Source organism: Heterocephalus glaber, unplaced genomic scaffold (genome assembly GCF_053883595.1).
Source record: "Heterocephalus glaber isolate CG9 unplaced genomic scaffold, H.glaber_assembly_v1.0 deba00000594, whole genome shotgun sequence".
NCBI lineage: Eukaryota > Metazoa > Chordata > Mammalia > Rodentia > Bathyergidae > Heterocephalus > Heterocephalus glaber.
In genome coordinates, this window is record NW_028258151.1 from 2212748 (window position 1) to 2238154 (window position 25407).

Below are 25407 nucleotides of genomic sequence, written 5' to 3' on the forward strand. Positions count from 1 at the left end.
AACTTGAAGATGGTTTATTCATTATCAGGCTAAGCAACTGCAAGTGACAAAGGTGGTGAAAAGCAAACATTTAAGAGGAGAAAAATCACTACACTGGAACAAGGAACTTTTAAGGAAAATTAAGTTAAAACACAAGTATTTTTCTTTCTTTGGTTTTATTTGTTTTGTTTTGTTTGTGATACAGGGGATTGAATCCAGGGGATGAAAGCCAGGATATGAAAACCGAGTTCGTCCAGGGCTTTCTTATTTTTCATTTTGACATGGGGTCCTGCCAAGTCACCCAGGTGGCACTCAAACTTTCGATTCTCCTGCCTCAGCCTCCTCAGTGCTGGGATTACAAGAGTGTGTCACCATGCCTAGCTTTTCTCCTTTTAAAACTTCTTTAGCCTTTCTTCTTTCTGCCAGAGGCAACCATTTTCCTTGGAAGGATTAAGATTATAACCTTAGAAGCATAAAGACATGGAAGAGTCAGTGTTTGGCTTTTGAGATCAGAGAAAGGATTGTTGAGTCCACACAAGGCAGCCCTCTGGAAATTAGTTCTATTGGGAAGAGTGTTTCTAAATATCTAGTCCTGTATCATTACGTATCAGGAGATGGTCTCACCCGTCATAACGTCTAACTGAATTAGGAGACACAGAGGAAGGCGGTGACCTAAGAGGAGGCCTCCCTCCCTCAGAAAGGAAATGCAGAGAATGTCCCTTTCTTCTGCTTCCTTGTATGAGAAGTTCCAGAAGAATGGGAAGTGAGGCAGATTATTCCTGTTTTCCCTTTTAGGAAAGTAAGAGGGGCAAGAATCCAAAAGGCAGTCGATTCTTCAGCATTTACATTTCTGAAGAAAATACATTTCCATCTGCAGCTTTACACCAAGATAAACCATCAAACAAGTGTGAGAGTAGAATAAAATCAATTTGAAACACAGATGAAACCTCAGAAAATTTACTTTCACTTTTTTCATCTTGAAGACATGTTCATATAAATGAAATAAAACCAAGAAAGGAAATAATAAGAAAAAAAAAAGCAGTGGAATCAACTAGAAGGAGGAAGGAGTGACAGAATGGAAACTTTGCAGTTGGCCTAGAAAGCTACTATCCACAGATGTGATAAAAGTCTGAATGCTATTCCCAGGAAACAAGAAGCAATGAGAAAATTTGAAAAGTGAAAGGCAATCACAGGGAAAACAGAAGGACAATTAGAAACATCAGAACATAGACAAACAAAAAACTCAAACTAGCAAAGAAAGAATAAGCATCCTGCTTGGCTCTGCAAATAATGATATCTGTAGTCATAAAAACATGACACTAGCTATAGCTATATTTTCCAATTAAAAGCAAATTTAAAAATTGGCATTATCAAATTGTGCTCAGAGAGATTGGCCTCTAATCCTTTATTATAAGTTGTATTTTTTCCTGTTTGGTCATTAATTTGATGACTTTTTTTTAACATATAAGGATTTGCTCATATGGTCAAATAGACTAACTTTTTTTGCTTATGCCTCTGTTTTTTATATTTAAAAAGTTATTTACCTATTATTTTAAAATTCCAATATTTTCTATAAGATATGCTGGTTTAGTTTTAAAATTTTGATCCATCCAATATTTTTATTGGTATAATAGGCATGAGGGATCCAACTCTGTTGTTGTAAATGCTATATAGCTGTCCCCATCCATTTATTGAAATGATATTTTTTATTATGAGCTCTTCATACTGTTTGATTTTTAACCTTGCAAATATAATGATTTGAAAAGTATTAAAATTTTATGAAAAAACTACATTAGATAAGGCAAATAAGCTGATTATGTATTGCATGCAGATTCAAATTTACCACTGAAATAGTAAGAAATGGCCTTAATTTCCTATCTGGTAACTTATCCTAAAGCAGACAGAAGTAAACTGCCATTACTGTTAACAGAAGCTATTCTTACACTGCAATAATTTGCTACTAATTTGGATAACACAGATTGTCTATTATTACCATGTATAATATATTTGTAAACACCAACTTGTGATTAGACTCAATTTGTACTTATTGGTGACAAAACCAAAAAGGCAGACTTTACAGATTAAATAACCCTTGTTAATGTTATATACATTTAAGAAAAATGCCAGGGTGGCATTCTAAATATTGAGTGGTTAACTCTTAATTCACAAAATAAGTGATAAGTCTTTATCAGTTAAAAATGAACCATGTAAAAAAAAATGAACTATGTAGTGATTTTTTGATAATTTGTGTACTGACTAATGAGAAAAAGCAGCTGCATTATTTATTGTCTTTTTTGAGTGTTAAGCTTTAAAATGTGTGCTAGCAGCTATTATGTCAACAAAAATAGATTCATCCTTAAAAATGTTACTGAGCCTTGTACACATTTCTGTGGAAATTATACTGCAGTTGAGTGGACAAATCAGTCTGTATATAAATACTTTTTGAGCACAACCTTTTAGAAAGAAAGTTAAATTATCAAGCTACATAATTGCATCTATTTTTCAGACTGAATAAATTAAGGGTGGTCAGCATAATTCCCACTCAGGGCAATAGCATTAATGAGGTTGGTCATGACATGTCACGTTGACCTCCAGGAGGTTCCAGCGTCATTTTTCAGTTAATTAGCTTGGTAACATGGGCTGGCCAAGTGATCAGATTATGAAGCTATGAAAGCCAGGAACAAACTACTTATTTTTAAATCTACCAATCAAACACTAGAAGATTGGTGTGAAAATCATGATTAGTGTTTTCTTAATATTTCAATGAAATGAAGCAATCAGAACAGTATTTTTAAGCTTCCAGAAAGAAGTAACTAGTGAAAGAAATATCTAGTGAATAAATTAAGACAAATTGAGAGTTGAAGTATTCTCAAGTACATCAAAGAGCCATAACCGGCAAACAATAGTGAAGAAAGGAATATACAAAAAACATATAAAGACTCTCATACTTGCCCAGAACTAAAAAGCAGGAGCCCTCCTGCAAGATTTCCTCATCATTTCAATACATCCTTTTATGACTTCCACTTATTCACAATAGAAAATTAAGAAGATAGAGAATTGACAATTATTGAATACTTGGTCGTGAGTCAGCAATTCTACTAGTCACTTTACATATATGATCTTATTCAATTTTAGCAATTCTAAGTTTCTTTTTACAGATGAGAAAATAAATTCCCTAAAGATAACACTACAAATAAATAAGGAAACTGAACTCCGAACACAAACATATCTGACACTAAATTTCTATTCTACTTCTACTTCCAAGGAACTCTTTGGAGCAGAAGATATACTTGAATATTATTCATTTTAACTTTTGAATGGGAATTCAGGTCAATATTATCAGATTAAAGACATAGGATGACCTTTGACAATTTTTGATATCTGAAGATATTAAACTTTCCAGAATATACTATTTTAGGGAACTAAGACATGGTTGTGAAAATGGATGACATTCTGTAAGACATGAAATGACTAACACTATGACCTAAAGTAAATTAAGAACAACAAAACACCCGAGAAAAAGTACTCAAGTTTCAGAGTTGACAAGAAGGCAAATGAGTCAGAAGAACAATGGTGTAACAAATAAAAGAGCAATTATTTGCTAGTTTTCGTTAAAAAACAAAACAAAACAAAACAGAATGTACGAGAGAGCTGGTTATTGGCTACAATTTTCTGTCTTTTGCATTTCTATTTGTCTGTGAATGAGGAGTCTAACTCCTCTATGTTCTACTTTTTTACCCCTCAGGTGGAGGCCTACCCAAAAAGAGACCTGTAAGATAAAAAGTCAATACTGGCTCAGCCTCTTGGATGCTCTTAATGGCTTAACATGGTCCTAGATAAGAGAGATAATGAGTTGGTTTAACATACTACTTGCACAGCATGCATAGGTGCCCTTGGGTCAAAGATGGGAACAGAGTGAATCTCTAAGCTTTACAAAATATGCCCTCATTCTTGCTGATGTTCCTCAGTCAAGGAGAAAGGTCAATATAGAAATGTAAGGAGAAAACATCTGGTTTTCCATGATAAGTGAAAATAATTTATGGGATTTGTTCAGCTGGTTGAGCCTTGATTCCCGTGAGACAGGGACTTGTAACACAGGTTGTCCTTATCTATCTGATCAGTCTTGTTAATGGTAGTCTCAATTAATGGTACCTTGGTTCACAAACTTAATTGGTTCCATGATTCTGGGGAAGAGGGACGTGGTTATGTTTATCACCCAATGTGGAATTTATGAAGGCAAGCAAAATTTTGCCAAATGCTTCTGTTTGCAAACAAAATTGTTCAAGAACAGAAGGATTAGTGAACTGAGGCATTACTGTATATGAAACAAACTGAATAGTTTTGGTTCCAGCCTCTGCTGATAAGATTAATCAAAGTCACTGATGGAGAGGTATTCTCACAGGAGAACTTGCCAATTGGGAGACAACAGGTCTTTCCACCTGGTGCTGCCTCCTGCTTTCCTGTTTCTGCATGTTTTGTGAAGGAGGTAGTAACTGCCTTTTTGTTCTTAGGTATCCATTTTATTTCTCTTTTGGCCATGCTGGTGATCGAATCTAGACCTTAACAGGTGTTTGCCAAGAGTTTGACCACTATGGTATGTTCCCAGCCCTGAAATTTCTTTTAAGGATAATTATATAGCAAAGTAATGGGTAGATTTGCTTACTGCTTATGCTATTAAAGGTATTGTCTCTCTACACAAAAAACAAATGACACAAATTCACTGTCCCTACAAAAGCTTCACAGCCCCTCCTGGAACTTGGGACAAGAGCAACCACTGCAAATGCGGAGCACATGTTCTGAGTATTAACACCTCTCTCTCTGACTCAGAAGTCTGGGACCTTCTGCCAGAATGCATGAAGCTGTGGCAGGCTGCACTACTATCTTTTCAGTAGGGTGAAGTCTCATAGCTTTCACAGATTCTGGCAATCTTGTCACTTTACTGGCAATCTACCCGACTTATTTAAACCATTCCTTATATTTATTCTCTATTCTTTTAAATAATGTGATGAAATACAGATGTTTTAAAGAAAAAATATTAAAGGGATAGATATTAGGTGGTATATAGCTAAAGAAATTGAAATTCCTGAGCAAAAGTAAACAATAATGGAGTTTTTGACTTGAAAATGACCTTTAAAACATTGTTTGACCTATAAATGTTAGTTAAGTGAGATGCTTAAGGCAAAAACAAGTAAATAAAAAATAGTTGCACTTTTCATGATAGAATCTATACTTACATCTGGTGTTTCTTTAATCTCAAAAGATGACTTTATTAATGATTTAAACAATATTAAGCTTTTGTTTTATCTGCAGAATATTGAACAGGGGATGGGATTTTTTAATCAAGGAGGTAATTCCAGTGGCCCACAAACAACATGACTTTTAAATTGATCAAACACAACCAGGGATAGTAAGTGACATCGGGATTGTCACTGCTGAAAATTGTAAATATGGAAGGTGACTACCAATCCTAAATTAACTAGCGTTGGTAACAAAAAGGGGGATCTGGTTCCTATTATGATGTTCAAGTCAGTGATTTCAATTTTTTTTGTAGATTTTTCACTGAAAGTTTTGATGATCTCTTACTTTAACAAATCTGTTTGTCAGCGAAAAATATTTGTTTCCACTACCCCTGAAGAAGACATATTTATTGTATATCAGCTCCTTCTAGTCTGGGGATGCAGGGGGAAATAAAATGAACAATGTTCCTGTCTCCAGGAAGTTACACCGATGTAGAATACAGATAACTACAATTCTAGAATTCATCTTACATTTAGTAGTTTTCTTAAAGTGAAAAAAATCTACCCATAGAGACACTGTAATTTTGTAAAAGTTATCTTTAAACATTTCTCATCAATTCCTTCAGAAAGGCCTTTATAAGCACCCCTGAAGATATTTTTGTCATTTATAATAGCATCTCCACAATAACAACCACAGATAAGGGTTTGTGTCTCCTGGGAACTAGACATTGTTTTGAAATCTTTATGTTTCTAAATCACTGAATCATCACTACAAAACTATGGAATTGAAAATATTATCTTAAGTCATAGACAATGAAACTGAGACATGGTCAAGTTTAGCACATTCAGCCTGGCTTCTGGGTCACTTTAACTCCTACGCTATATTGCACAGGTTTGGTTTGTTAAAATGAGTGGAGTATTTAATAGGCATGAATAGAATCCTAATCATTTTTAGAGAGAAATCATTTTTGAGTTCTACTTCATACATTCATGTAAGGATCTTCTACAAAGATTTTTTTTAAATGCTTAAAGAGAATGGTATTGATTTAAACTAATTTCAAATCAGACTTAGGACTTAAAAATACATGCTTTGGTGCATATAATTAAAAAAAAATTACCTACTTTATAATTTTCTAATGGGATTTGAAATAAATTTTCATTGTTCTAGATTGCTGAATATTTCAACATGAGATAAAACAACACTCTCATAAAAGTCCCAAATTGCTAATACATTTTACTTTTAGGAAAGTTTACTATTGAGGTTTAAAATGCATAATTTAGATATTTGCTGAAAACAATTTGAAATGTCTTTTGAAACAGAAGCAAAATGATAAACAGAAGGGCAGAAGAAGCTATTTTCAACTCATTCATATAATGGAAGATATATAAATCACCTTCATATCAAATGAACTGACTATAAGATTTTCCAAAACATAAATCTTCTCTGAGGCTAAAACATAAATCTTTCTAAGGCTCTAAGCATCAACTTGCCATATTTCAGCACAGAGTAGATAAAAATAGCTTCATATTATAGAAACAGCTTCTATTTTAATCAACTCATTCACTTATATGTCTTTTGCCCACAAATAAAAACAAGATTGATTTTTTAAAGTATTTCAACTACTTTTTTGTCCTACTGACCTACAAGTACCTGAAAATCTCAATATTGAAATGGATCCATAACTCTAAAAATTTAAGGATGAATTAAACATGGATTATACAACTTTTTAAGGAGTGGTAATATTGACTGAATTTAGGCAACTCATAGAAAATGTAAGTAACTCAGACTTCGAGGTGAGAAATTTAGAAGTGCTAGAATGAATTGCTTGTTAGTATGGTTCATACACAAGTAAATATCTTTTATACCTATATGCTATAAAACATATACTTTAGTCAGAGCATAAAGAGGAGTTATGCTCCTTGGGCATAGAACAAGAACCTTGCTATCTTATTTGCCAGAAAAAAGATAGCTAAGAGTTCCTTAAGAATTTTAGTGAGTTTGCAACTCAAATGTATTTAAAATAAAAAATTACAACATAAAATTCTAGTAAAAGGATTTTCATTCAAATAGCTACATGTCTGTGTGTAGTATCAGCATAACTCAGTGGTACAAATATGTACAGACTATTTATGTACTAATTACAAATGATCAGTTTAAAAATGACCAATTTTACAAACTGATTGTTTAAACCAAACAGGTCCCCGGAAGGCAACAACAATGAGCACTGTCTCTACGTCCCTGTCCTTAGAACAGTACCTGGCACATAGAAAGCACACAAGTACATGGATGAGTGGGTAAGAGAGCGAAGCAAGGGACCATACTTCTAGGTGCACAACTGCCTTTGTGTCTTGTGCATACAATAGAAAGGGATGATGGCAAGACTTCCCCCAGGTGAATAATGTGTGATCTCTGTGCATGAGGCCCATCTGTTAATTGAGAGTCATTTGATTTATAAATGACTAGCTGAGATTTTCCCTCAGTTGCTATGACAATGAAGGTAGTTGTGTTAGAGTGAAAGCTCTGCTCCCTCTCTAGGCCTAATTTTCACTTAAGCTGAATTTATTTGGGCCCCAAGGAGTTGGCATTTAAGTATCATTTAGTAAGCATGTCTAAGGCACTTCTGCTGTTGACGGACTTAACCTTTGGCTTCTGTGTAAGCATTTGGTGCCATCTGGATAAGTATTTAATAACTCTCCAAAGAGAAGAAGGGGCAGAGCAGCACAACCATTTTCCTGAGAACTAAAATTAGTGGATCTATTACATGAAGTAGCACTGCTCTCCATTTTTTCACCTGTCTTTCTACTGACATGACACGCAAAGGCCAGAAGAGGAAAGAGAGGAGGCAGAGGTATTAGCCAACTGTCCTCTTTCAGTCACAGGCCCTGTCTTGCTTCTGAAGCCACAGTCACATATTTAATATTTAAAAAAGCACTCTATTCCATTTTCCCACCATCAGAATATAACAACTTTGGAAAAAAATACTGATTCTGAATATAGTTCTATTAACATATTATTTGAAGTGATTTAGAAAAGGAATCTTTATTCCTTCACAGGCTATTCAGAAGTGATTATTCTAATCCAGGGATGGCAAACCTTTTAGAGTTTTCAGCGATACAAACAGCTCACTGCGGCATGAATGCCATAGATTTGCTACCACTTTTCAAAAAAAAAAAAAACAACAGTGATAACTGTTGTGATTCAGTACAAGATAATTATATGAAGAATACAACCATTCCAATTATGGTGGCATCCAAAGAACTTTTGGAAAGCACAAGTTAGTGACATATTTTAAACTTGAAATTTTAAAAAGTTTATATGTATGCAAAATAAAAATACATTTATAAGGGATTACTCTTTGTTGTCAATAGCCAGTTGCTTAGAGAATTTCAGATAGAATCATAGTACTACCTGACTGTTTGGCTTTGTGTTACTGAAAATAAAGGCCCATAATTTATAGCAATTTGCTTTACATTTTTATAGACTTATATGCTAAATTTTACCACTGAGCAGTTCAACAAACAGCAAAATAATGGGTAGATGAGTATGGCAAGATTTGTCAAAATGTAGTACAAACTACAGATAAAATTTACTACAAGCTTTAGATCAAAAACTTTTATTTCAATTTATACTTTATATCATAGCCATTAGACAAATTACACAAATTAGAACTTAACATTTCCTCACTCTTGACTACAAACCTGAAAATGTAAGCAGAGCCAATGTGCAGAGTCAGAATAATAGATTAATTCTCTTACCACTCTGCTTTAAAAAATTGAATATTAGGCAATTTCCTAAGAAATTGATTTAAGGAAAAATAGAAAACTTTAATAAAATTCAAGTTTTCAAATTACCTTGAAATATTAAAAATGGAATCACTGTCACAAAAATCTTGTGCTAAAAAAGGCAGTCCAAATGGTTTTCTCTCAATTACTAGTAAGAGGTAATTCTCATATAAACTATTTAAGAGTAAAGAAATGGAAAAAGGTAATAAAATGAGTTGATGAGGCTAATATAACAAAAATTATTAAAAAGACAATACACATTAAACACTGATTACTTCTTGAGGAAACGCGATGTGTCAATCACTATTCTATATCCATAGAATTCAATAATGAACAAAACTCACAAAGACTTTAACCTTTATGGGGTTAATATTCAAATGGAGAGGAGAAGTTGCAATAAACAAACATAATGAACAGGCAGTTTAAACATGCTAGAAAGTGATAAGAGCTGTGGAGAAAAAAATATGGAACATGGAATGAAAATTAGAAATTCCAAATATGTATTTGTGTAATGTCAAGTAGAGTAGCCATTGTAGTCATCATTGTGAAAGTGGTATCTAAGCAGAAACATGAAGTTAGCCACGCACATATCAGCCCAAAGAAACGGCAAATGTAAAGTCCTGGAGGTGGGAAAGTGCCTGCCATACTTGTGTAACTACAAGAATTCTCCTGCTGTGAAGTCAGGTCAGAAAGAGAAAAATAGTAGATAAAGTTAGAAATGCAGTAAGAGTTGAATGTTGTAAGATTTTGTCCACCATTGTATAGAATTTGGCTTTTAAAAAATCAAACGGGGAAACTTTGCAGAATTTTAGAGGTGTGACAAGGAGCATTCTGATTTCTGCGTTTAGAAAAGACTCATGAGAGCAAGGGGAGAAGTAAGAAGACCATTAATTGGTTGTTGAAATAACCAAGGGATGTATGATAATAAGTAGAACCTAATATTAATAAGTAGTAGAAATGTGAAAATTGGTCAGATGTTCGATATTTATTGAAGATAAGGTCAATAGAATAAGTAAAGAAATTTATAAGGCTAACTCACTTATGTTTATAAATGTAAAATATCTGACTAAATTAGTAATTCAGCCCTGTATAAAAAATATACCACAGGCTGCCAAGATGGCCTAGTAGTTCGTATTGGATCAATATACCCAAAGGTCACTATAAACTCTGGACTAAATATAAAAACAACTACCTGAAAACACTGGAAATTATACAAACACAGGCTGATACTGGAGATGAGTCAGCATTTGGAAAAATTAAACAGCATGGGATTGGTTTCTCGCTTTTAAGGTGTTTAGTCTGAGCACAGGGTCCAGTCTGGGCCGAGAGTTACTAAATGGAAAGCTTGTTGCTTTGCTGGATTGAAAATTCTGAAAACAGAGTTCAGGGCAAATGTAACTCATGGGAGGCAAAGTAGGGTATTTTATAAAATCCTGGAAATAAAATATGCCTCAAATTCTGTACATAAATTCTTTTCAAATATCTGACTAGTCCCCAGTTATACATATATAGTCCAAACCTCAAGTTATCTAGTTCAGGTTTAAACAAAAAAATGGGATTTCATCTATTATAACTACAAGATAAACAGAGTTTGCAATGGGTCCAGCAATTTAACTGTCTTGTTAAAACTGTACTAACACTCTCTGGAAAAATATAACAGATTTCAGAGTTCTAATAAATTATCATTCACAAAATATCCAAAATTCAGATGAAAATTACTTGACAAACAAGTAAGCAGAAAACATGACAATTTATAAAGAAAATAAACAAGAGAGACCAGCTTGACATTAACCATAAAGTTACCAGAAAAAATATTTTAAAGCATCTATTAAAACTGTCCCAAGAATAGGAATGAAATGTGCTCATAATAAATGAAAAGATAGAAAATGTCAATGAAGAAGTAGATTCAATTTTTTAAAAGGAAGTTCACTAACTTGAAGACATGATCTATAATGAAAAATTCACATGGTCAGTTTAAAAGTAGAATTAAAATTGACTAAAATATGCTTGAAGAGTTCATTAGCAATGATCCATTCCCAAGAAGGGGGAATTAAATGGACCACTATTAAAGATAAACATAGGTTTATGGGGAAGTAGAACATTATTAAAAAATCTAAAATATATTTAATTGGCATCCCAGGAAAAGAGTACATAACCATGTAGAAAATATAGTTGATGAATAAAGATCCAAAATTCCACAAATTATTTGAAAGACATAAATTTAAAAATTCAAGAAACTCCTAGGGACAAATTTAAAGATAAAGACATCTAAATACATCATTGTCAAGTGGCTAAATAAATGATAAAGGAAAAATACTGAAAGCACCACAAGAAAAATGATGTATTACCTACAGGGGACAATTAGTGGAATGACAGTTAACTTCATCAGCTATGATGGGGGTCAAAGGAGAAGAAAAAACTTTTAAGTACTGAGAGGATAAAGAGAAACTGTCAAACAAAAATTGTCAATTGAGTGAGGTAAAAATGTTTATCATGACCAACTACTGCTTAGCCTAAGACAGCAAGGATGTTTCACACTCAGAAAATATATAAAGCAATCAAGCACATTAACCTAGTGAAGAAGAAAGAATATACAACTGTTTCAGTAAATGCATGTTGTGGTTTAGATTTAAAATGTTCCCCTAAATTCTCATGTGTTTGAAATGTAATTGGATCATGGGGTGCTATACTCATCAGTGGAATTAAGCAGCTGAATATGCAGTTAGAAAGTAGGGGCTGGTGGTAGGTAAGCCACTGGTGGTGTTATCTTGAAGGGCATATTCTTGTCCATGGCTCATCTTTCCTTTTCTCTCTGCTTCCTGGCCTGTATAGCATGAGCAGTTTCCCTTCCACCATGCTGTTTCTAGTTTGGAACTGTTTACCATGGACTGAACACACTGAACTGTGAGCCAAAATAAATTTCTTGTCCTTAAAGTTGTAGGTGTCAGGTATTTTTTTTTCCCAGTGATTGGGAAGCTGACTAATACAATTCAGAAAAAGACTATAAAATTCAATATCTGATCCAGGTAAAACCCTTGGAAAACTAAAAGCAGAAAGAAAACTTATTTGGCCAAATTAAAAAATCAAGCAAATCCATGCTTAATGTAAAATTTTAGAAAACTCACATGAAAAAAGACCAATAACACTAGTCTTCTCTAGGACTCTTTAAAACAACCCCTAAATAAACAAATAAAGAGAAATACCATATTTAATGTGAAACTTCAGAGTCTCCAATTCAATGTCAAGGAAAAGACCAAGATAAGGATATTTTTGTAAAAGAAAAAATAAACTGTCCCAATTTTAGGACAGTATGGTTATCTATGAGTAAAAAATAAAAGATCATATAGGAAACTATTATAATTTGATATATTAGAAAAGCCATGAATAAAGGTCAGTATACAAAAATAAATACGATGAGAAAGGAATATCTTTTTCTGCCTTTTGGTGAAGAAAACAGTCCCATTATAATTTCTGGAGTGGTCTCTTCTTTCCTCTGCTGATTTGTAAGTTTGCTTCATCATGTTCTGAGGCCCCATATGTATCTTATGTTTACTTGACTCTAGGGCTATTAAAGACCAAAATATACAATAATGTTAAATATTGTTGAGATATGGATGATGTAGAATTCTCATAAACTGGTAGGTATACTGATAGTTATTATAGCTACTTAGAGCAACCAGCAGTATCTTGTTAGGTTGAAAAAGGGCATACTTTCTTACTCAATGACTTCACTTTTAGGCTTATAATCTAGAAAAAAAGTCCATGCATGTGCACGACAGACATTGCACACTGGTAGTAAAAGAAAAAACAGGAAGAATTCCAAACGTTCACCAATATAAAAAATGCCTAACAGTATGGTTTTATGTTGGAATATTATAGATCAGTTAAAAGGAATGAACTTCATCTATAATATCAAGGGAGATAAAGCTCAAAGAGTATGGTAAGGAAAACATGCAAAGATTTATTTACAAAAAGATATCACTTATGTTAATGAAAAGACGCAAGGTATAACAAATTATTCTAGTTGCATATGAGGTATTATCATCATTTTTTAGGGTAAAAAGACAAAAATAAAGGCATCAAATAATTTATTATCTAAAATAAGCAAATGTTAGCAACACACAGTGCTTGTTATATATTCTAAGTTAAATAATCTCCAAGTAGCATTGAATTTGAATTTGATTCTTTGCAGTAAACATACTATTTTGAGCACCAGTGAACCGGGTCTTTGAATATTAGGTATGTCACTTACCATCTCTGTAACCTTGAGTAGGTTATAGATTTTCTAGTCCTAAATTCCCTCATATGTAATGTTGTAATAATCATCTTATTCCTCACAGGGTTGCTTAAGGAATGGTTTAGATAACACGTAGTAAGCACTCAAAAGATGTTTACCACTGACCTGGGGATGTAACTGTAGCAGTGTACCAGCTTAGTAGAGTACTAGGCTTAGTGCTGGGCTTGATCCCCAGCGCACATACACACAAATGTTTAGAATTTATCATTATTCTTATTAGTAGTTTAGGTTAGAATTGAACAATTTGTGCTATTTGAAAATAATTATCAGTTTTATATGTAAAAAGGGTAGGGAAAGAATGATTAACTTAAATCAGGTAGATAAATTTTACATTCTTTAGAACTTTAAAATGATATTATAAGCTTCTATAAGTTTATTATGTTTATACAATAATCAATTTAGTACCAAACTAATTAGTGAATTTGGCATCCTCCAAAAAGAGGTTGAAATCAAAGTGGTTTGATTAAATTTTTTATTTTCAACCAGCTGTGTTTGCTGAAAATATGACTAGCAAGGATAACATGCAAGAGGGTTTATGGTGGCAAGCATATGTATATAATTCTTCTGAGCAAGAAAGTTTGATTCTTTTTCTTGCCGTATCACACTAGAACATATGATAAGAGAAAAATGTATTTGGGGAAGATTCTTGGACACTACTTTATAAATTATTTTCCAGGTGTTCCAATTAACATATTCACAAAATGGTTCTTAAACTTATTTCTTAATTTTTTGTTATTAGAATCAACCAGGAAAGCTCTAAAATAAAGGAGGTAACTGGGAAGATTTGCAAGTTTATAAATGTCATATCAAAAAGCATCAATGAATTTTTTTGAGCCAAGTAGACAAAATATTTAATGGTTAAATATGTAAGTGACAATACCATAACTATTACTCTAATATGTATGACATTTTTACAGGTCCCAAATTTTCACTTCCATATTCTCCTTTCCCCTCCCTCTCTTGGTCCCCCGCTTCCTCCCTTCTTTTCTTTTCTTAGCTTTTTTCCCCTCCATCTAGCAGTCAACTTAGGTTCTCTGTGTATGACTTGTGGGAATGAATTGTAAAATTATAATAAGATTCAATTGATTGTGGAATTTTGCATGGGAGCAAATTTTCTTACCTAATGAAAAGAATTTAGTTCACACTACACTTGCCAACTGTGGTACCATTTTGGATGGTTTTCTCACTAAGAGGTCAATGGCTGTAAGAATGCTCCAAGGTTGTGGGAAAAGAGCAGTGAATCAAAGGCTAAGAGCTGTTGTGATTAAAGTTATCTGATTAAATTGCTTCTAGGACTCTTGTCTGAGTTTCCTGTCATTTCCTCAACTTTCTCCTTCTTATGCCTTTTATCTCGCCTCTCTCATTTCTTTATCCATCTCTCTGAGACCCAATTATATATAAACAGTTATAAGAGAAAGTACAAATAACAAAAGTAACATTTAATGAAAATAGATTTTTAATGACCTCCTTCTTTCAACTTCTTAAATTTAAATAGCCAAAGCATAGTAATTCACAGGGATACCAAACTGCAATAAACACAATCTTCCACAAAATTCTGCAACAAAAAGGAGTTGCGCTTGCTTCAGTAACCAAGATTACATTGTATTCAATAATGATTTGTTTCTTCAAAATTTCATACTAAGTAATAGCAAAGTAAGTGGGGAATGTATCACTGAGAGACGAGAAAAGTGCTCAACATTATCACCTTCATTACTCAGGGCAGCCCAGCTGTGTATACTTGGAAAGCTTCTGGAATCCTATGTATTAGAGTTGCCAATGCCTATGTGCTTAAGAAAAGATCTTTTTTGGATGATAATGGGCTATAAATGTGGAAGAGGAAGGTCATCCTCTATAATGAAGTAATAAAGAACCAAACATTAGGTTTTAATAGCCTGGCCTCTCCAGGAAGCTCTTGAAAGTAGCAATTAGGTCGAGTATTTCTGATACAAATACTGATATAATAAGAACTTGCAAAATGTTTTTTCAAGAGTTGAAAACAGAAGCTGTATAGAAAGTATTAGACTGGGCATTTAGCTCAGTGGTTCTGCCACCTGTCTCACAAGCGTAAGGACTCAAGTTCAATCCCTGATACCAAAAACAAAAACTCCAACAAACAACAACAAAAAAAGAAAATATTAGACCTACTTTCAGAGCAGGTCTCAAACTTGGCTGCACATAGGAATTGCGTGAGAAAAATTTAAAGTGACTGTGGCTTGGGTCAATCCCATGAGATTCTGACTTTATTGGCTCTGATTATGGGCTGGAAATTAGATTTCTCAAAGCTCTTTGGATGATTTCAATGTGCAGTCAGGATGGAGATGTACTGATCTATAGAACAAGGCGGTGAGCTGAGGAAAGGCCATTTAGCCCTTTGTGACTCAAAGTTTGATCCAAAGTAATGTCTGTGTCCTCCAGGAACTTGCTAAAAATGTAGATTTTCAGGTCTCACCCCAGATTTACAGAATAAAAATATGCATTTTAGTAACACCCTGAGTGGTTCCCATACTCATTAAATTCTGAGATGTATTAAGGCACCTGAGCTGCAGAAATACTCGAATGGCTGGGTTAAGTACATTCCTGGCTGGAATCCCCTTCCTTAACCAAGCAGGCTTCAATCTTGGGGTAATTTTACTAGTTTGCCTCCCTCCTGGAAAGAGACATTTCTTTATTACTGTGCATTAAGTTGGATTTCAGATGAAAGCTAGAGTTCTCCAAAAGTCTAAAAGCATTTTCTGAGGGGGAAGAAAGTTTTCTCGGTTATAGTTACCAGAAACAATGGTTCTGGTCTCCAGCTGCAATTCTGGATCTACCTGCAGTGCTTTTAAAATGCACTGCTCCCACAGCAGATTGAGTGAATTGGGATTTCTAGTGTAGCCCCAACATTCCTATATTTTAAAGCTGTGCAGCAGATTTTAATGTGCAGCTAGTTTTGAGAATCACTATAGATGAATTCTAAGTCCACTGATTCCTATATATCACTGTCTCATTTAACTCAAATATAGTGCAGCCTATCACTCTGGCTTCCTAGAAGACTGCTATCAATTACTTTACTTAATAATATATTAACCTGCATTATAAGGTCCATTAAATATTTAGTGCATGGTAGCATGGTATTCATTTCAGTACCTCTCTATTTTTATAGGTAACCAGTTGATTATCCACATTAACAAAGGCAGTAATAGCAAGGATATAAAATAGTATGGTAATACAAAAATAATACTAACATTTTATTTATGAAACAACATTTCATTTCATAGTGTTTTTGCCTTGTCATGTCTTTGGACAAGCATAACACTTAGCTTGGACCTGCTGAGTGCATCCCAGCTGAATGGTGCAGAAAGAGCTGAAAGGTGTGGATGGGCAGAAAGAAATCAGCTGCTAGGAAAGTAGATATACTCCAGTGCAATTTCTGGCTGAGGAGCCAAAATCATTTTTCAGGCGAGATGATACACACAGATTGCATATTGGTCTTCAAACATGAATTGAAAATGACTCAAATCAAATAACAAAGCGAAGTGGCTGAGCATACAATTTAGCTGAAGAAAACTGCATTTATCTTGAATAAAATGAGCAGGCTTAACTCTAAATCACTGCCCAAATATTTTTTTTAATTCCACAAAGTATAAAAAGTGGGAAAATATTCACACAAAATTTCCTGTAAAATAGTTTTTGTTTCCATCTTGAAAAAAAGCGAAGCACAGAATCCCATTGCAAATTAAATTTGCTTATGACCAAGGAAGTCTCCTACTTAGTCCATCAGGTTTGTTTTTTAACCTATCAGGAAATATTTGTCCTCAAAGTGATAATTGCAAAGATTATTTGAATAAAACATTATTTATATGTTTTCATAATGGGATTTTCAAGTACAAAGATAAATATAAATGTCATCAAGATCACACAGCCTTTGAGATACTGTGCTTCTGGAAGACTGCCCTTCTAGAACAAAGATAGGCCTTTGAATACTATTGATTGCCCATTTAATTGATATCATTAGGTAGTATCAACATAAAATTTGAAAGACCATAGGCTACAAATTATTAAAAAAATATTTTCTATTTCTTAGATCAAATCTTTAAGTTAAATGAGAATCTTTAATGGCCTATGGAGAAAATCTGTAATAGTAATGTATCTAAACATAAAAACATTATATATTTATGATTAAATGATTAATAAATGACGAGTCATTTAATTGAGAACAATCTGATTGTGTGAACATTATAAATCTTTCTCATAAATCTGATACTAAAATACTGCCAGCTCACCATTTGTAAATCTCAGAAGAAAATCACACAGGCAAATAACACAGGTGTGCGGAATGTAACAATCAGTTTAAGTAGTTGTTTTATCCAACAGATGACTAGAGTTTGTTTTATTATTTTGCAGTTTTTATACTAAGTAGAATGGTCTGCATCCATTTACTCTTACTATACATTTTTATTAAAAAAGAATGTATAATCAAACATTTAAGGGATATAATTATGAACCATATGAAGGGCAGAGAAAATTGCACAGGGTTGATACTGATTATAGACTTTGAGAGTAACCACCTGTATGACCTCAGGGCAACCACCTCACTTATATGGGAGGATGCCTTATCTTTAAAATATGAAGTTTTTGCAAAATGTACATTAAGGTCATCTCTAATTCTTGCAAAACTCTGTGATTTAAATTCTAGTTCAGACATGATGTAGTATGAATAGTAAGTAGGATAACAGATTTAAATTTTGAAGTTTGATTTCAAGAATACTTACAGTTAAGGCCAGTGGTCCTGGAGGTCCTGTATCTCCCTAAAGTAGATGAAAGAAAAGTTGAAATTATCAATAGCACATCATTTATAAGTTTCTGAGTGAATAGAGGCAATATCTGCAGATAAATCTGGAAGAAAAATAGTTTGTCTTGATAAAAGTCTATGCACAATAAGAAATTTATTATTGTTTTTCAGCTCTCATGATATAAAAATTGTTTGTGTACCTTTGTCCTTTTTGCAGTAGCAGAACTTGTTTTGAAAAGCTAAATTAATCTTATTTTCTGTTCTTTTGACTACTAATCCAAAATTAGAAAATAATATTTTCAAATATGGTTACTTGCCAACAGAGCAGCTGGGGAGTGTCACCGTCACAGATAATTTTTCTGACAAAGTTAGAATGAGGATCAGCAGAAATAATAAGTGGATCTCCCCACTTCATGCCTCCCAGCTGCAAGAAATGGTTCCCATGACCTCTCCTAAGCTCTGCTGAATTAGCATTGTCTTTGCCATCAACTGGAAGAGGCTTTGCCTATATTGATATATTTTCAAATGCTGAAATTGCTTTGCTAACCCTTGTTAATACAAATTTCCAGGTGCTACGTTGACAAACTATTCAAAATCTTTAAAAAATGACTAACGGTTCAGTATTTTCTAATTTCTCACTTCTATGTTCTGCTGTCTTAGAAATTCTATTGCGTAAGCACTCTGTAATTAAGACCCAGCATCCTGGCCATGGTTCTTGTTTAGTTGAACAATATAGAGTCTGCATGTCCACAGCGTGTGGCATGGACTCTGGGATATTATATTTTCTTTTTGAGAGTATCTTTAGGACTTTTTCTCATCAAATTTAGCTACTTGAAAAGTAAACATATAGCACAGTATTTTCCTTATTTTTTGGAACAACTGAATTAAGAATAACTAATAATTGCTTAGGTACATGAGTATAGTTTAAATAGTTGTCAAGAACACTAGTGTAGCTTAAATCAGTTACAAGATTTGCAAGGTCACTTTTAATGTACAGATTAATATTTAAGACAGACAAGAATTTCTAATTGCATTGAGAAAGAAGAACAAAATACAGTGCAATGCACACATCCATACACAATTCCATCACATCAGAATCACCTAATGACCTTATTCCTCACAATATTTTTGGTGATGCATGCATTTTATTATTTTCCATCTTAAAAACACTGTCAATTATGTAAAGAGCAGATTAGGGCAATATCTTCAGCACAACAAAAATGACAAAAATGAATTTAGCTCCACGCACAACATGTTTTTTAAGCATCTTTCCTTCACACATTGTATTTTTTTTCCTAATGCATCTTTCTTCATTCATCCAAAGTATATTTGGCACCATATCTTACATTATGCATGGTGGTATACTCAACTCACTCATTTCTGAAATTAAGTGATATTATAAATTATATTATAAATTAGTCACTTCTTAATGTCTAAAATGTCCTTGAGGTCTTGGGGCTCAAAATATATTTTGACTATAAAAAACATAGCCAAAATATTCTATCAAGTTATTGTCAAAGAGAACATTTTCAAAGCAACTCACTTTTACTACTGTATTCTTTAATTGTCTTTTCAAGGCTACTGCCGATATTCCATCATGAAACAGTGTGTGGGAAAAGTGGCAGGAAATAGAACGTTTAGATGAAGGCTGAGATACAGAATTAGTCTCCTCCCCTCACAAAGCCACCTGCTTCTCCATTACAGGGGTAGCTCAGTAGCTGAGTTCCATGCACAGGACACCTTTGCTAATTTGGTGACCGAATACCTCATACTGTTAAGCAAGGTGAGAAAAGCGAAATCTAAAACTAAATTAATGTCAACTAGCAACAGTGCATTTAGACTCTTCAAACTAATTAAATGAACCAAAAAGGGTCTTCTTGTTTAGATGCTTTTACCCTAACAGCCTTTGGTTAATTTTAAAACATTATTGGCAATTAGATGGTATCGACAAGAAGTCGCTGCATGAGCTTTTGGGGTTTTCTTAAGAAAAGATTGGCACATTTTTAAAGTAAATATATTACCTTTTCTCCTTTTGGGCCAGGTGGACCATGAGGCCCCAAGTCACCTTTCACACCCTGTAAAAAGAATATAACCAATGATTTCTACAAACAGTGCACAGAAAACTTTAATTTCTCAGAAGTCATTAGTGACAAAATATATCATAATTTACTGAGTTCCCAAATCCCATTCTTCCTTTTGTGCAATACAGAGGAATGAAGACAACTGGTGCTAACATGATCAGCAGCATCTGCGCCGTGGTGGGGACAGATACATTAAATCAGTGTGAGTCCTCAATACTGCATATTTGTGCAATTTTGCTTCCTGCTAAAATTACATTAATTCACCATCTGGGAGAACATCATTTGGATCTATATGAGCTTTTAAGTATCCACTTTGGATTAAATTTGTGGATGTTGTAAATACCTCTGATTTAGCATTGATTTGGCCTTTATAAAGCTTGCCAAAAAATTCAAGAGTTAAATTGACAACATTTTTATGTGTCTATCAAAAAATGTAATTGTGGGTGGAAAAAGAATGAAAGATGCATTCTTTTTCTATCAAAACACTGTAGCTAAAATGCAATCTCTTTCCTGTCTTAAAGTATGCTTTAGTTTTCTAATTCCTTTTTTCTTTTAACCTAGATTCATAAGGCTATCAAGTGGAACTACATGAGACATAGAATATCAGGTAGATATTTTCATGAATCCTCTGCACTCTTGGGTGTTTTAATGGGTGTTTAGTTGACTCAGAAATGACAGCTTTCATGAACACCACAATAGGTTTCCCTGGAGGAGATCAGTTCTATAGCAGATGTATTCACAGTCCAAATACAAATAAAGGTAGAAAGACATCTCCTGTGTGGTAAATAGGAAAAGATATCACCCTCCATCCTTAATTTAACACATTGTATGGGAGAGGAACAATTATGGAAAAAAGAAACATTCTAATGCCACACAGTGCACACTAAGTCTAGGTGTCAGACTGTTCCAAACTGAAGGATTCAGCTATTACTGCCCTGGCATTTCCTGGGGAATAAATAATGCCAAATGCCAGCACCTGTAGCTACTCAATATAGAAACTAATGATGAATTGAGGGAAACAAAAGAAAATTGGATATCAAGAAGAATCTCACTGTGAAAACTGTGGTCTTATACATTAAGAAAAACATTTTAGCAGATGACAATAAGATATAACTGACCAAAGAAAAACCCCTTTGTATTTGTATTGATACTTTCATGGGTAAAATTCATAGCTGTATTTTTCTGGAATCATTTTGGAATATTTATAGGAAAAGGAGGAGTGAAAATTAAATTATATTTGGTACACTATTCTTTTATTATCACTTTCCAAATCAAGTGTGTTCAAATCAAGGAGTATATTGAGGGGGAAGGATGGTAATGTGCTTTGACTGTAGTAAATTTTTAAGCATTTAAACACTAACCATATTTTTGGCCACACATCATGATCCAACTGCTTTAAAATAGCTTTGGTCATAATTCAGAACACAGATTTTAGGCAGTAGGAGTGGAGGAGGAAAAGGTGTGAGGACTGATTTCCAGGCAAGATAGCAGCTGTACTGCTGAGAGTCAGTCCATGGCCCACGTGATGGGAAGGTTGAGTGGAGATGACCCTGCTTGGGTTAAGTGTCTACTCGGAGGAGTTGGTTCCACCAACTCTCTTCATGCTCTTTTCTGTATACAGAGAAAAGGTGAGCATGAAAAAGAAAATTGCTGGAAAAGACCCTGAAATCTCTATTCAACAAAAATTCTTAAACATGTACAAACACAAATGATTAAACTATACACTGCTTATACAAACATGTGCATAAGAAAACATTTTTTTTAGAAAGGAAGAGAACTGTATACACAACATTTAGGTAAATGGTTAACCCTGGAGTGAGGCTGGGTTAGAGAGAGAGTGCTATATAGGCAGCTTCTAGCAGGAGGGTGATTCTGAGTTCTCCCATTGAGTTCTGGATTCATTGGTGTTCCAGTTATAACTATGACTCAGAGCCATTATATACATTACATACATTACTTTATTAATAAAAATTACATTTTTATAGATTTCTGCCTGATAAATCAACCCCAACTATAGCTTCTAAGGAAAAGACTTATGGGTAGTCCAGTCAGCTAACTCTCATGTGTTCAGTCAGCTATGACCTGGAAAGGGGTGAAGAGATAGACAACCAAATGCAGGAAACAAGAACACTGAGGAGCACACACAACCACCCAGCAAGTGCAAAAGGAACCATTCCCAGGGATGCCTGTGCTATGGGGGTGTTCAAGATGTCGGAAATGTGGAGTTTAGGAGAGGCAGGAGAGGAATGGTATTTTATGCTCAAACTGGGGTAGTTTATTTAAGCAGTCTCACAAAATAGGCATAAGTAATAGCTGTTCTGAAGGGTTATTCTGACAATCGTATGTTGTAAAAATGTTCACTACATGGCAGGCACTTAACAAATGTTGCTTTTATTTTTTATGTACAAGTGTAGGGATAATTAATAGTTCTTGCTGTTCTGCCTCATACTCATTTTGATGGATATGTACCAACTGTGCCTTAACTCCAATAGGATGAAATGCAATTCAGAAGAGCTGTATCATTAAACTTCTACTTTTATGGCCACTGAAGTGGACTGTGTAACTCATGTCCTCCTGTGAGAAAGTATAATGCTGTGAAGGCCATGGCATCTGAATAGTCTCAGAGAAATGGAGCCTTTCTTAAGTGCAGTTTTTCTTCTGTCTCCCTGGTGCTGTTATCAACAGCTACTGAGTGCTGGGGGAAAAAGACACAGTGCGCGCCACAAAGTATAAAGCACCAAATAGAACTGAGGCTGAATTTAAGACTGAATAAGATGGGTATCCAATACAAAGGTTTTCAGTAGAATTGATGTCTATAAAGATTCTCAAAAGCATAGTAGTTGACTCTGTATGTGATATGTATAGAGACAGAACTCTTACTAAAGGCAAAATGGAAGCCAAAAAAACACTATTACAACTGGAATTATAAAGCAAGTGGACTATGAAATGAAAGCAAGTGGATTATTGGCAAGCCTGCTATTCAGAAGTGTAGCATCTATTTTAGCCTTTTTAAATTTATTTTTTATTAGTCCATGTTTGCACATTCCTTGTGGAAAGTTGGTACATGTACATAACACATCTTTTAAAATAAACTTTATTTTATCCCATTTTATAACACATCCTTGTGTGTGTGTGTGTGTGGTACCAAGGATCAAACTCAAGACCTTGGGCTTGTGAGGCAGGTGGTGACACCACTGAGCTAAATCCCCAGGCCTTATAACAGATTTTAATTCTTGTTTTCCATCCTCTTTGTCTCCCTTCCATTTATCTCTTGATCCCCTTCCCATTTGAGAAAGATCTCCCTAGGTGCTATTATCTATCTTTTATTTTTTCTCTTTATTGGGGTTTCTCATCTTTAAAAATCAGATAACACAAAATAATATTATTTGCTAAATTTTAGTCAATTAATTCTTTTTCCTACTGACTATATCTCAGTTCCCAGTAACAGCAATAGCTGTTGCCAGCTGATATCTCTGGTTTTCTGGTTCAGTATTTTTGTATTCAGTAGTACAGATTGCATTGGTGTGAGGAGATTAACATGATTATTTTAGAAACATCAGATGTTATCATTCTAAGAGATGTTTGGAAAACCATAATAAAGATACAAAGGAGACTAAATTCAAGATCGAAATCCACTTTTCCAAGATTATATAATTCTACAAAATCAGATAAATGAAAAAAAATCTCTTACCTATTAGAGCTATTAATGCTTTATTTAACCTAGTTTCTAATAACAGCAAATATTTGTATAGCTCTTACTAAATGCGAGACACTGTTAAATGCTTACTAGTAACATCCCATTGTGCAAATAAAGAACTGAGGCCGAGATGATAAGTGTGCCAGCTTAGTGGCAGAGCAGGCATTTGAACCTAAGTAGTCTGGCTTTAAAAGTCACAATAATAAGTTTAGAATGCTCTCTCTCACATCTCTTTGAAAATACCCTTGTTGACTATATCTCATATTAGGGCACAATTAAAATTATTTAGTTACATGTCACAATAGATATAAAAATGAGGTATTATATTTCAAAGGATAAATTCTACTAATTTAATTTTTGACAATTTCGATATATGTTTGGAATACATTGTCTAAACTGTAAGGGAAATATGTTCATTAATAACATGGACATTAACCAAAAGTTAACATGTTCACATACAGAGTCCAGGATGCACTCAGAAAGATAGCAGAGCCCTTTGTTGTTCCAATCACTAGGGACCATTAGTGGCATCTAGTACTAGCTGATCAGCATCTAGAGGGCCAAACATTCTGCTTTCACAAGACAGACCCACAAGGCAATGAACTCTCTTGTCCCCCATGCCAATAGTGGTCTGTGAGGAAAGACTGAACTTGGGTATCCTTTCATATAGTTTTCCAAGCAGAATGAGCCCATTTTGTGGGGAAAGATGGCATAGAAGAAATTATCATAAGATACACTGTTATCTATATATGAGGTGTGATAAAAATATGAAGGCGGATATTTAAATTTATTATAGTAAAAGACACATTACCATTAATCCCTCTTAAAATACTCAAAATATCCCCCCTCTGTTTGAACATACTCATCCTATCATTCATGGCAATGTATCTTTTACTATACTAAGTCAAAAATGGTTTCATATTCACCATATTTTCCAACCACCCCTTGTAGAATACGACAATAAAGACTATAGAAAAGAATGCTGTTTGAATTCATTTAGTACAAATATCAAATCATTCCCATTTAGTGTGATTTAGAAAGAGGCTTAGGAGAGCTGACCCACAAGCCTAATCACCATGCCTTCTAGTACAATATTCCTGAAACTGTAATACCCATGATGACTAGTCTTTGATTCAGATGGAAATAGTCACTGTAATAACCTTCATTTCCTTAAATCCTGTGCTTCTTGCCTGAATGAACTGTTGTAAATGCTGAGTCACTTCAATTTGCCAAGTCAGTTTTTTTAGCTTTGAAAAACAGGCAGTGATGGGGCCATGATTTAGTGGCAAAGTAAGACTTCTCAGTCAAACAGTTAGGGTTAGAGGCTAATTTCACTATTTTCCAAAATAAAGTTGCTTCATTTTCCAAGTCTCTGTTTGTTGCCTCTGAAAAGAGGAAAGTGGTGCCCCCTGCTCCATCTATTCTGTAAGGCTTCAAGGGGACAAAATTTCACTTTTCTTGTACAAACAATTTAGGAGCTATTACCACAACACTGCCACCAAAGGGCATTTGAGTTTTTACTTGTAGTGGTAGCAGAGGAGAGAGTGGAGAAACTTTACTAC

The 25407-nt window shown here is 34.1% G+C and overlaps 1 protein-coding gene across 4 annotated transcripts in view; it reads right to left on the reverse strand.

The window, feature by feature from the left end:
• The window catches only part of Col19a1 (collagen type XIX alpha 1 chain), a 349367-nt gene that overhangs the window by 170191 nt on the left and 153769 nt on the right, over positions 1 to 25407 (reverse strand). For all 4 annotated transcript variants that reach the window (XM_087205147.1, XM_087205146.1, XM_087205145.1 and 1 more), the window contains 2 exons: positions 20089 to 20142; positions 18048 to 18083 (listed from right to left, as the gene is read on the reverse strand). In XM_087205147.1, the coding sequence (XP_087061273.1) occupies positions 18048 to 18083; positions 20089 to 20142 (90 nt within the window). The remainder of the gene's footprint in view (positions 1 to 18047; positions 18084 to 20088; positions 20143 to 25407) is intronic.